Here is a 13,671-nt window from a genome sequence, read left to right on the forward strand (position 1 = left end):
TAGAATAAACCCTATCATTAGGTGAAATCAATCAGCCACTCTGAAGAGAGACCAAAAATAAAAGCTAATCGAGGCTAAAAGCCAACCCTCCATCGCCCTCCTAATCCATCTCCTGAAACAGCTATTTTCATTTTCTTTAGGTCACAGTTTTCTAGAACGACTAGCCACCCATCAGCAAGAGTGGCAGTGCCTCTACCAATGCATGAAAGTAAGCAGCTGGGGGCAGCCTTAATGAGTGAACAACAGACCATCTTCCTACCTCAGACAGCTGATTAAACTACTGCCAACCAAAGAAATAGGGATCAGCTCTTTCTAAAGTCATCCAGTGATAAAAGAATGATCAATTTAGTACAAATAAAATGACATTTCTCTTTGCATAGCACACAATGCACTACCATTTGATACCATAATATGTAGTAATGACGACAAGTTGTGTCCTTTAAGACAGAGGTCCCCAACCTTTTAGGCACCAGGGATTGGTCCGTGGAGAGAGGTTTTTCCACGGACCAGAAAGTGCATGGTTTTGTGTGCTGCCTGCATCCCACGGATGGGGCTTTGCTTGTTTGTGCGGACCGGTTGCTGGCATGCCATGGCCTGGTACTGGTCCACGGCCCAGGGGTTGGGGACCCCTGCTTTAAGAGGATTAAACAATTTTATAGAGAACAAAACTATCAATTGCTAGCCAGATAAAACAGCTATCAACTATCAGTAATGGAAGCAATAAGTCTTGCAATACCCACTTTTGGATTGGGTTTACTCTTGCTTTGGAGTTTCACATTCATGTTAGTTGGCTACTATGAGAAAACATGCTAATCAAATAGGTATTTTGATTCTATTCAGCACAATTTGTGTGTGTGTGTGTGTGTGTGTGTGTAAGAAAGAGCATCTGCCAATTTACCTCTAGCAGCTGATCTATCATTTGTTTTCAAATACCCTAATTTGAGGTACTAGCTTGATGGGATAGCTATGATTGGGACAGCATTCAAATAGTGCAAAATGGATAAGTAAATAAAGCCCAAATTTATTACCAAATATAACCGTTCTCACTCCTTGTTCCAAGTATCTTTGGTCTATATCTTTTAACTAGTGGAGAATACTTTTCAAAACTATTCCATCTTATGACTGATTAGAGGTTTATGACATTCTACAGCTACATAAAAATAAATAAGTCATTAGAGATTGAGTTCTATTGACATATAATTCAACTAAAAATTCCTCTGAATCAATGTCACCTTTATTTATTTTTATTTTATTTTTATTACATTTATATCCCGCCCTTCTCCGAAGACTCAGGGCGGCTTACAAGCTTAGCAGTAGCCTTCATTCTATGTATATGCCTGCTTGTTAGGGCTTTCACACACCCCCAAGCGGCATTATTACAAAGTCAGCTTAATTGCCCCCAACAATCTGGGTCCTCATTTTACCTACCTCGGAAGGATGGAAGGCTGAGTCAACCTTGAGCCTGGTGGGATGCGAACCTGCACTAATTGCAGGCAGCTGGTGTTACTTAAGGAGGCATTAGCCCACTGCTCCACCAAGGCTCTTATCAAGGCTCTTACCTTGAGAACGCTATCTAGAGATCATGAAGAGAGCCCCTACAGTCAGATTCACCAAAATACCATCGTCTCATAAATAAACTAAATATGTATTTGCACAATTCTATAAACTGACATCCTTTCTTGAAAAGATTCCCATAATAGTTATTGTATCAGAAATGAAACCCAAATGGATCAATACAGTAAAAAATCCAATAAAGCAAAACATTAGTATTTTGCTTTTGATTAAACAATCCAAAACGTTGGATGTAACTGAATGCCAACATTAAAACTAATAAAAACTGTAAAAACAGTAAGGGAAAACTAGAAAACTTTGTGAAAGACAATGGGAACAAAAGAAACTAATAACACACATATTTATTGAAGAAAAGGTACATTTCTTAACCCACCTGCTATCAGGTCATCAAGAGTGTCGGTAAGCGTCTGTGCTGGCGAGGCAACCATTAATCCATCTGGTTCTTGAACTAACAGTCCCTGAACATGTCCAGCAATTGGTTGCTGCTGTCCTATAGTTTGCTGATTACCTAATACTTTCTGAAGTTCAAAAGAATCTGTCCCATTACAACCTATGTTACTTGAAAAATTACACTGTGGTGTTGCAAGAGGCTGAAGAGGGGCAAACTCAGTTTGCTCAGGAGATGAAGGAGAGTGTTGTTGCTCATCTTTACGCAGGACACTGTCAACCTGTGACAACTCTGAAAGGTTATCCCCAGGAAGGCCCTCATTTGCTTCCAGTTCTGGGAGGACACCTGTATGTGGACACTGCTGCTGCTGCTGAGAAAGTGGAGCCTCTGTCTGACCTTTGGTCTCCAAATATTCTTTGGTAAATTGCTGCTGTGTTTTCATCTGCAACTGCCTTTCCACCTTCTGCAGCTCCTTTAATATTTTCTTTTTCTTTTGTACTTGTTCTTCTCTGTTCTTTTTGAGCTCTTCAATTTTATCTTTATTCAAAGGTTCACCTTGAATTAACTCCAATGATTTAAGTTGTGCTTTTTCAATTGCACTAATTCTCTGTCCAAGTTCATTGAGTTTGCCTTCAGTTTCTTCTACTATACATTCCAAAGGCTGGTATGGGTGAAAAGGTGATAGTAGTTCCTGATCTGCTACCTGAAGGGAAGTTGACTTCTGCTTGGATGTACCTAAGCACACGAAAAATGTTTGAAAAAATGCCATGCTGCAGTGCACCCATATCTTCCACAAACCTTTCCCACCCAAATCTAACCATTTTAAGATAAAGTAGATAAAAGCCGTTACTCAGAAACAGAAAAGACATTAAAACATTGAATGGGAGCTTAAATATGGACCCATTTAATTTTAACACTCAAAGGAAGATTCTGTCTGAAATGTAGGTTACCAGGAAATAATTTTCTACACTTGGAAACTCAAACTGAACTCTCAAAACAGTTGCAACACTCAGATATTCACTCCCACCCACCTTTTTTAAAGAGATGTGCTAAACAAATGCAAGAACAATATACTATTTTTGAAAAGTTATGCAGATTTATAAATGCAATACAAACTAATCTAACAACAAATTACTGCCATTTCAACCTGGATGCAAATACAAGCCATTCTGGGACAGGAGCTTTATTGTGCAAAAGTCCAAATTCAAAAATATTTTTCACAAGTGAATACATTTGGTGTTAATATCCAAAATTTTAAAAAATATATTCATAATAGATCAAATATTTTGTAGGGTAAACAAAGAATTTTAGGAGGACCTTTATACATGTCCAAGAAATTATACAAGGTATTCCAGATAAACATATGTATTTCATTTGATTTCACTGCTCCAAGGTTATATAAAATTGTATCAATGTCTAGCTACTGAATTCCATGTTTCAAAAAACAACAATTCATATTAAAAAATAATACTAATTATACAATGCCAATAGAAACTTTGCCCATAGCCATGTTCTTACATGAGTTTTCCTTTAAGTGTAAATATCATAAACTAAACAATCTTAAAACCCTTATTATATTCAATTAAGACTATCAGGTACTTCTGAGGTTCTTCCTGTTTTTATGTGCTATTTTGTGGGGGAAATTATCTAGTTGTCTTTTATATGAATCTATTCTTTTTTTAATGTAACATTCTTGATTTAAAAAGTCTATTTCCTGATTTGCTGTACCACAATTAGACTGAACAACTGTGTTCTCAAACTATGGAATCTCACTAAATCAGGCTATTTTTATACATGTCGATTATCACTTTTAACTCTTAACTCTTTCTTCCGCTAAGATCTTGGCAATGTAAAAAGATAAACTGAAATAGATGTTTGCCTAGAATGTAAATTATAGCTGAAGTTTCTGATATTAAAACTATACTATATATCTTTATGTGCATTTGTTTACAGATTCAAAAGAAGAAAATAGTGACCAGAGCAATCAAAATAGTTTGGATATCCCACCACTCAAGTTCTTTTTAACAAACCCTCTTGCAGTAGTAGGGTGGTGCGGTGGCTCAGTGGTTAACAGGCAGAGCTTGTCAGCTGTAAAGCCAACAGCCTAGGTTTGAGACCCGAGCATCATGCGACGCGGTGAGTTCCTGTCCTCACCCCAGCTCTTGCCAGCTTAGCAGTTCAAAAGCATGCAAATATGAGTAAATAGGGATTACCTTCGGTGGGAAGGTAACAGCACTCTGTAACATCATGCTGGCCACATGTACATAGACATATCTTCGGAGAGCGCTGGCTCAATGGCCTTGAAATGGAGATGAGTACCACCCACTATAGTCAGCAACGACTAGTGGAGTAAACTCCATAGAGAGACCCCTTTACCTTTTTTTACCTTGCAGTAGTAACAGATTCTAAACATATGCAAAACCATATACTCTGATTTCTCTTCAGATTGTATAAATCTTTCACCTTTTAACATATCCTGTAGTTAGCTAAAACCCTTTTCATTCTTGCTTTTGGAATTTCTCTCACTCTTCAGTTGCAGAAATCTTCTAGCTCAGAAATCTGAGCATTCTTAAGTCACCTTGCACATACTGCATGTTTTGGGATTTCCCCACAAACTTTCGATATTTTCAAGTTCCAGGACTGTGAAGATTATTTCAAAACTTTTTATCTTTTTTTCTTGTAAATGCCTCAAGGCTGGTTTCAGATTGTAGTCTTGAAGAAATATGCAGCCGATATACAGTTTAAGCTTTTTACCCACTGACTGTGGGACATTAACTTCTAGCCACCCTTAGCAATATTTCCCAAGCCACTGGTTGTTTCACATCCTCAAACCAAAATAGAGACATCCCCTTGTTTAAGTTATCATCCTTTTTTTTCTCCAAATGTATTGTGTATGCTTATAGCCGAGCAGTTCAATTTTGTTTCATACACTTTATCTGAAAATACTTCAGGAATATCATTGTTTTCTTTTGAAAACATTGGATTATTACTTTTATCACGAGGATAGAGCAAATGTATCCTGAAAATTCTCCCATACACATAAGAGTTGTATAAGAAAAGCCGCTTTGTGGACAGCAACTCCAATGTCAACTAACCCTTTCAAACACTTTGTTTATTTATTTATCTATTTATTTTTATTACATTTATATCCCGCCCTTCTCCGAAGACTCAGGGCGGCGTACAAGCTTAGTATAACTGTCTATAGTTCTCTTTTGAAGATCTGAACAATTTTCAGGCAGCTCTAGCAGAGTTTTCTTTCAAATTGTGGTTTTGACTTTGATAATTCCGTATCACTTCTATGTCTTAACAAGGGGGAATTTATCTTCATTTCACACTTACTTAGAGAGGAGATTTTGGTTCAGAGAATTTCTTCCTCTAATGGGTGAATTATCTTGTGGGATCTTATTAATAACTTTACAGCAGTTTAAAAGAAGTAGCATTGAATCAACTAAAAGGCTGCCAAAACATCTGCAAAGTTCGTATTTACTGCTCCTTTACTCTGAATCTGCAAACAACTGCACATAAACCATAAGCATATATTCAAATTTGCAAAATAATCATTTTCTATCATGTAAATATTGTGCCATTTCTGTTCACTTAAGGATCAACCAAAAATACAATTTAACCAGGGCTGCCAAAACTCTTTTAATTCAACTGGATATTTCAAGTCAAAATTATGAACACAAAGTATACATTTTTCACAATCAGTATAATCTTTAGAAAAATCTATTGAAGCAAAACTAACTACTCAGGGGGAATCAAGATCTCTTCTTTGAGTCTACCTGCTAAAAAGGGAAAATCTTTACAATGACTAATGTCACTCACATCTCACCTTTTAAAAAGCTAATTTACAACAACAAAATCTAATAATGCTACCTAGAGAAACAATTCAGTTCCAACCACTTCAAGTTTAATCCTTTGTTTATGAAACTTGAAAATGGGTAAATATTTTTCCCCCTAAAATAGCAGTGGTTCACATGCATTAAATTTTCTTTCCCATGCAGCTTGTGTCTTCTCTTTCAGAATGCTGAAAAAGTGTCACTGAGTAAGGTGATGAGACTTCTTTCCCTCCCACAACCTGACTTGCAAGAGACTAATTTCCTACTAATGAAATCAGATTGTGTACAGCTTGATTCCTCTCCTTTCCAGAGAACCTCTTGCAGAGGTTTCCTGATGCTCCATATAAAATACTGGGAAACTTAATACAGAAACAGTGGAACTTTAGTAATAATTTATTTAGTAATGTCTTCTCATTCACCAAGGAACTATTTTTTTAAAAAATCTCCAGCAAAGTTTCCCAATACAGCATAATGAACTAATCCAAACAAAAAGGAAGGTACCGTATTTTTCGGACCATAAGACGCACCGGACCATAAGACGCACCCAGTTTTTAGAGCAGGAAAACAAGAAAAAAAAATTCTTTCTCCTTCTCTCTCTCTCCCTCTCTCTTTCTCTCCCTCCCTCTCCCATTGTCCCTTCCTTCCTTCCTTCCTTCCTTCCTTCCCTCCCTCTTTGTCCTTCCCTCTCTGCATTAGAGCAGTACCCGCGGAGGCGGCCCTGCAGCCCGGCTTTCTCTTGCAGAAAGCAAGCTGAAACGGAGTGAGGGAGATTGCCAGAAATGGGAATCGGCCGATCTCGCGCTCCTGCAAACTCCCTCGCTCGGTTTCAGCTTCCCTTGCTACAAGAGAAAGCAAGCTGAAACGGAGTGAGGAGATTGCCAGAAATGCGAATCGGCCGATCTCGCGCTCCTGCAAACTCCCTCGCTCGGTTTCAGCTTCCCTTGCTACAAGAGAAAGCAAGCTGAAACGAGGCAGACTGCAGCAGCGCGAGATCAGCCGATTCGCATTCCTGGCAATCTCCTCACTCCGTTTCAGCCTGCTTTCTCTTGTAGCAAGGGAAGCTGAAACCGAGCGAGGGAGAGTGCAGGAGCGTGAGATCGGCGTTTCTCAGCACGTGCCAATTCGTGCTCCACTTGCAGAGGTTGGGGCTGGCCATACGGATCACCTTCGGACCATAAGACGCACCCGTTTTCCCCCCCACTTTTGGGGAAAAAAGTGCGTCTTATGGTCCGAAAAATACGGTACTTTTGCTAAAGTTGATTTCACACCTGAAATTATATATACTTCTAAAGAAATACCTCAAAACTCTATTCTTTCAATAATCCAGAAAAGTAATCAATACAGCTGATTATTGAATAAGCATCTAATTCTTCAATACAGATAAGGAGTACATGAGAAATTAGCAAACAGAAAGAAGGTTTGCACAACTTGCAGAAAATTCAAATATAGTACTGTAGCAAAACTACAATCAACACCTGGCAGAAATCTAAAATAAAAGGTTACTATAGAAATCTTGCCAGCTATTTGTTGCAGACATTCTTGAATTACTAATCCAGTTATCTGGAATAGCCCAATGACGGTCAACCTTTTCAAAAACCAACCTTTAAAAATGTATTATTTTGTTCCACTGAAAACTTACGGTAAGGGATATTTCCATGTTTTTTGTATATATCTTTCTCTCATCATCATTTCATCTTCTATCTCATTACATTATTATTTATGATTAACATTTTATTTCTTTCAAATTTCTAATAAAATTTAAAAAGATAAACCCAGGATAAAATTTTGGTTGGAACTGTGGAACATATACAATGTTCTATTATCCGTGGATGTCTTTCTGTTAGAGGTATATTAAATATTTCTATTATATAACTGAACATCATTTTTGAATATACCAGTTGACACCAGAAAAATTAATTAAATGTTAAGGGTCCTAGTAATCAATTCCTCCCCTTCATGGATTACTGCCTTGTCGTGGCGAAGGGGCTTGCGTAATTCAATGAAGCTATGAGCTATGCCGTGCAGGGCCACCCAAGACGGACAGGTCATAGCAGAGAGTTCTGACAAAACGTGATCCACTGGAGAAGGAAATGGCAACCCACTCCAGTATGGACAGTATGGACAGTACCAAAAGGCAAAACGATATGACGCTGGAAGATGAGCCCCTCAGGTCGGAAGGCGTCCAATATGCTACTGGGGAAGAGCAGAGGGCTAGTACTAGTAGCGCCAGAAAGAATGAAGCGACTGGGCCAAACCCGAAAGGACGCTCAGCTGTGGATGTGTCTGGTGGTGAAAGGAAAGTCCGATGCTGTAAAGATTTTTTCTCCATAGGAACCTGGAATGTAAGATCCATGAATCAAGGAAAGCTGGACGTGGTCAAACAAGAGATGACAAGACTGAACATCGATATCTTAGGTATCAGCGAACTAAAATGGACAGGAATGGGTGAATTTAATTCAGATGACCATCAGGTATACTACTGCGGGCAAGAATCCCTCAGAAGAAATGGAGTAGCCTTCATAGGCAATAAAAGAGTAGGAAAAACAATACTGGGATACAATCCTCAAAATGACAGAATGATCTCAGTTCGAATCCAAGGCAAACCATTCAATATTACATTAATCCAAGTCTATGCCCCAACCACCGGTGCTGAAGAGGATGAAATTGACCGGTTCTATGAAGCCCTACAGCACCTTATAGAACTAACACCCCAAAATGATGTCCTTATCATCATGGGGGATTGGAATGCTAAAGTAGGAAGCCAAAAGATAAGCGGAATAACAGGAAAGTTTGGCCTTGGAGTACAAAATGAAGCAGGGCACAGGCTGATAGAATTTTGTCAAGAGAATACGATGGTCATAGCAAACACTCTTTTCCAACAACCCAAGAGACGGCTCTACACATGGACATCACCAGATGGTCAACACAGAAATCAGATTGACTATGTGCTCTGCAGCCAAAGATGGAGAAACTCTATACAGTCAGTAAAAACAAGACCAGGAGCTGACTGTGGCTCAGACCATGAGCTTCTCATTGCAAAGTTTAGGCTTAAACTGAAGAAAGTAGGGAAAAGCACTAGGCCACTCAGGTATGAATTAAATCATATCCCTGTTGAATATACAGTAGAGGTGACAAATAGATTTAAGGAATTAGATTTGATAGACAGAATGCCTGAAGAATTATGGACAGAGGTTCGCAACATTGTACAACAGGTAGCAACCAAAACCGTCCCAAAGAAAAAGAAATGCAAGAAAGCAAAATGGCTGTCTGAGGAAGCTTTGCAAATAGCTGAGGAAAGGAGGAAAGCGAAAGGCAAGGGAGAAAAAGAAAGATATGCCCAATTAAATGCAGAATTCCAAAGAATAGCTAGAAGAGATAAGAATGCCTTCTTAAATGAACAATGCAAAGAAATAGAAGAAAACAATAGAATAGGGAGGACCAGAGATCTTTTCAAGAACATTGGAGAGATGAAAGGAACGTTTCATGCAAAAATGGGCATGATAAAGGACCAAAATGGCAGGGACCTAACAGAGGCAGAAGAGATTAAGAAGAGGTGGCAAAATTACACAGAAGAACTATACAAGAATGAGCTTAACGTCCCTGATAATCACAATGAGGTGGTCACTGACCTCGAGCTAGACATCCTAGAATGTGAAGTGAAGTGGGCCTTAGAAAAGCTGAGCAACAACAAAGCTAGTGGAGGTGACAGTATTCCAGCTGAGCTATTCAAAATCTTAAAAGACAGTGCAGTAAAAGTGCTACACTCAATTTGCCAGCAAATTTGGAAAAGTCAACAGTGGCCACAGGATTGGAAAAGATCAGTTTACATTCCAATTCCAAAGAAAGGCAGTGCCAAAGAATGTTCAAACTATCGCACCATTGCACTCATTTCTCATGCTAGTAAAGTCATTCTTAAAATCCTACAAGCTAGACTTCAGCAGTATGTGGATCGAGAACTACCAGAAGTACAGGCAGGATTTCGAAGAGGCAGAGGAACCAGAGATCAAATTGCTAACATACGCTGGATCATGGAGAAAGCTAGAGTTCCAGAAAAACATCTACTTCTGCTTCATTGATTATGCTAAAGCCTTTGATTGTGTGGATCAGAACAAACTGTGGCAAGTTCTTAAAGAGATGGGCGTACCAGACCATCTTATTTGTCTCTTGAGAAACCTATATGTGGGCCAAGAAGCAACAGTGAGAACTGGACACAGAACCACTGATTGGTTCAAAATTGGGAAAGGAGTCCGGCAAGGCTGTATACTGTCGCCCTGCCTATTTAACTTATATGCAGAGCACATCATGAGAAAGGCAGGGCTAGATGAATCAAAAATTGGAATTAAGATTGCCGGAAGAAATATCAACAACCTAAGATATGCAGATGACACCACTCTAATGGCAGAAAGTGAAGAAGAACTAAAGAGCCTCTTGTTGCGGGTGAAGAAGGAGAGTGCAAAAGTTGGGTTGAAACTAAACATTAAGAAAACGAAGATCATGGCATCCGGCCCTCTCAATTCCTGGCAAATAGATGGGGAGGAAATGGAGGTAGTGACAGATTTTATTTTCCTGGGCTCCAAGATCACTGCAGATGGAGACTGTAGCCAAGAAATTAAAAGACGCTTGCTCCTTGGGAGGAAAGCCATGACAAATCTAGACAGCACACTAAAAAGCAGAGACATCACCCTGTCAACAAAAGTGCTTATAGTCAAGACTATGGTCTTCCCAGTTGCAATGTATGGCAGTGAAAGTTGGACCATAAGAAAGGCCGAGCGCCAAAGAATTGAGGCCTTTGAGCTATGGTGCTGGAGAAGACTCCTGCGAGTCCCTTGGACTGCAAGGCGATCAAACCGGTCAGTCCTAGAGGAGATCAACCCTGACTGCTCTTTAGAAGGCCAGATCCTGAAGCTAAAACTCAAATACTTTGGCCACCTAATGAGAAGGACTCACTGGAGAAGAGCCTAATGCTGGGAAAGATCGAGGGCAATAGAAGAAGGGGACGACAGAGAATGAGGTGGCTGGATGGAGTCACTGAAGCAGTAGGCATGAGCTTAAATGGACTCCAGAAGATGGTAGAAGACAGGAAGGCCTGGAGGAACATTGTCCATAGGGTCGCGATGGGTCGGACACGACTTCGCAGCTAACAACAACAATCAATTCCTCTCATGCTTCAATCATTTAACAAAAAATGATTTTGAGTCTATCAACGTATTTTATTAGTTCCTGTTTCCAACAATGGTTATGTTTAAGATTGCATTATAATTAGACATTTTTGTTTTAAGATTCTGCTATCCTGTATTCTAATTCAGAGAGCAAAAACATATAGTCAAATTCCCCATCAGTAGTCTAAGCAAATTATTTCTTGTATTACAAATCTTATTAAGTATTATATCTTTATATTATGAGAATAGAATTAGCACTAATTAAAAAACTGCAATTTTTTACAATTCATTGCAAAAATTGCATTTTGACTTCTTACTAGGCAACCAGTTAGCAAATACCATATCAGGCCTGGGAAGCCCAGGCTTCTCCCTGGTTTTCTGACGAGTTCTGATGGGGAATGCAAATGATTCATCAGACATATGTCTATGCAGTCGACCCATTCATATGGCACTAAATATCAAAGGTAGCTTCTTCTATGACCTCCACTGCTTTCTCAGTTGTTGTTCAGCAGAACTCTTCAGAATGGTCAAAAGCTTATCATCTGCTCTGCATCGTGATCTCGATCTTGGGATACTCAGCAACTGATGTGGCATATTTTAGAGGCATTTCAAAGTTTTTAAGAAGAGACTGGACAACCATATGTCTGAAACCGTATAGGGCAGGGGTAGCCAACCTCGGCTCTTTTATGACTCATGGACTTCAACTCCCAGAATTCCTGAGCCAGCCATGCTGAGGGGAAAGAGAGAGGTTTCCAAGCTAAGCCATGCTGGCTCAGGAATTCTGGGAGTTGAAGTCCATGAGTCATAAAAGAGTCGAGGTTGCCTACCCCTGGTATAGGGTTTCTTGCCTTGAGCAAGGGGTTGGACTAGAAGATCTCCAAGGTCCCTTCTGTTATTGCTATTTTTTTGATGATATGGGCACTATTTTAAAGTAGTGCATACTAAGTTTTCAGTGAGCCATTCTAACTGCATGGAATCACTTTCAGTTTAGTAGGTTTGAGAACAAGGACCATAGACTCTCTTGATCTCTATCCATTTGGATTAATCAAAGTTAGCACAAGGGAATTCTCTGAGTAGATACAGAGAACAATGAATACATCTTTGTGCAACGCAGATACAAGTCTAGCTTTATCCAAGATTAGCCATACTCAATTAGGCAGGGCCACCTGCTGTGAACTTAATAGACACACAAATAAGCTTTCTTAATGCTTGCAAGTGAAGATCTATGTTTTTAAAAGCACCATGTTTTGATTTATAGAAGTATCTAATACAATTTCAATAGGCTACTAATGTTAAGTAAGAATGAAATGTTCTCTCTTCAAAACAATCATTTTAACAATTTTAAGCTAAAAACAAAACACTCAAAACTGGGTATTTAATTTCATGTCTTTTCCAATGTTCTAATATCTGCAACTGGGTTTTGTTTTTTAAACTTCTCCAAGCACTGAAAGTTTAGAAAATAAACTTAATAAAATGATACACAAAGATTTCATCTGTGCAACAATTGACTGCACACTGTAACTAACTGAGGAAATGGAAATGCATGGAGGATGATTAATCATATTCCAGAGATTAGAAACCATTATGGGCATAAGAAAAAAACTAGCAGTAATATGTCATCTTTGAATGTTCTGAGACAGGCTGTTCTTTTCAGGCAGATTTCAAAATAAATGAGCATTGCTCCAGTGCATTGTCCATACAGCTGCTATGCTGTTGAGTTTTCAGACAGCCAAATGCAAAAATTATATTGTTTTGCCTGCTGTTTGAACTTTTAGCAGTCTTCCAAATATAAAATTGTGCACTGCCAGATGCATTAGGCAAAAGAATCAAGACAACAGGCAAAGAAGTGGGTTTATTTGCCACTGCTATCCTTGCTTCTTTACAGGAACACAGATTTGTGGCTGTTCGTGTAAGCAGATGTTGAAAATCTGTGTTTAACTACGATTTATTTATCAAATTCCAATGGCTGTCCATCTCTTAATTGATTCTGGGTGGTATATAGCCAAAAATAGTGGGACAACAAATCCTATTAAAAGCAGACAAATTAAAATGCTAAAAAAATCCATAAAACATGCATTCCATTGCTAGCTAAAGAAATTTTGAATGTTTTTTTAAAATAATTCCCTTGGGCAATTTTTTAGTGGATTGCGTGGTTGCTAGCCTTTACCTTACTAATGAGATGAGGGGGGATATAAAATATATTGACACTGTTATTAACTACAGAAATATAAGAATGTATCTGCTTAAAAACAAATATTTAAAATCAAATTTGAAAGCCCATTATCTCCCCCAAAGAATATATTTATGGGTCATTTACCCATAATAAATCAAACAAAACCCTCTACCCTGTGGAAATCTAAGCCACGTAGAAGTGGATGTTCTTTTTTATTCCTTTTTCCTGTTATTTTTATATTTGTTTGTATATTTTTTGAAGTGTTAAGTGTTTTTTTTAATACTCTCAATGAAAATGGAAACCTTGGCTTAAATTTTATTATCAAACATTAATGCCAGCCAATATACTTATTACATACAGGGTAGGGCCAAGTGGGAAGAATTTTGCTTAAATAAAACATAAATGACCTTCAGATATAGGGACTGCTATCAACTGTAAGAGTATTAATTTCTTTAATCAAACTTTCCCAGCTTGTTGCTCTTCAGATATACTGAATTACAAATGTCATTATCTTTAAAATGGAAAGTATACCAGACTCTG

General features: G+C 38.5%; 1 protein-coding gene across 7 annotated transcripts in view; it reads right to left on the bottom strand.

The window, feature by feature from the left end:
- LOC308666175 (ankyrin repeat and KH domain-containing protein 1-like) overlaps nt 1–13,671 on the bottom strand; it is a 117,126-nt gene that overhangs the window by 53,707 nt on the left and 49,748 nt on the right. For all 7 annotated transcript variants that reach the window (XM_081324773.1, XM_081324768.1, XM_081324771.1 and 4 more), the window contains exon 15: nt 1,946–2,695. In XM_081324773.1, coding sequence (XP_081180899.1) covers nt 1,946–2,695 — 750 coding nt within the window. The remainder of the gene's footprint in view (nt 1–1,945; nt 2,696–13,671) is intronic.

This window comes from Vipera berus (genome assembly GCF_964194415.1).
Source record: "Vipera berus genome assembly, chromosome: 3".
NCBI classification, from domain to species: Eukaryota; Metazoa; Chordata; class Lepidosauria; order Squamata; family Viperidae; genus Vipera; species Vipera berus.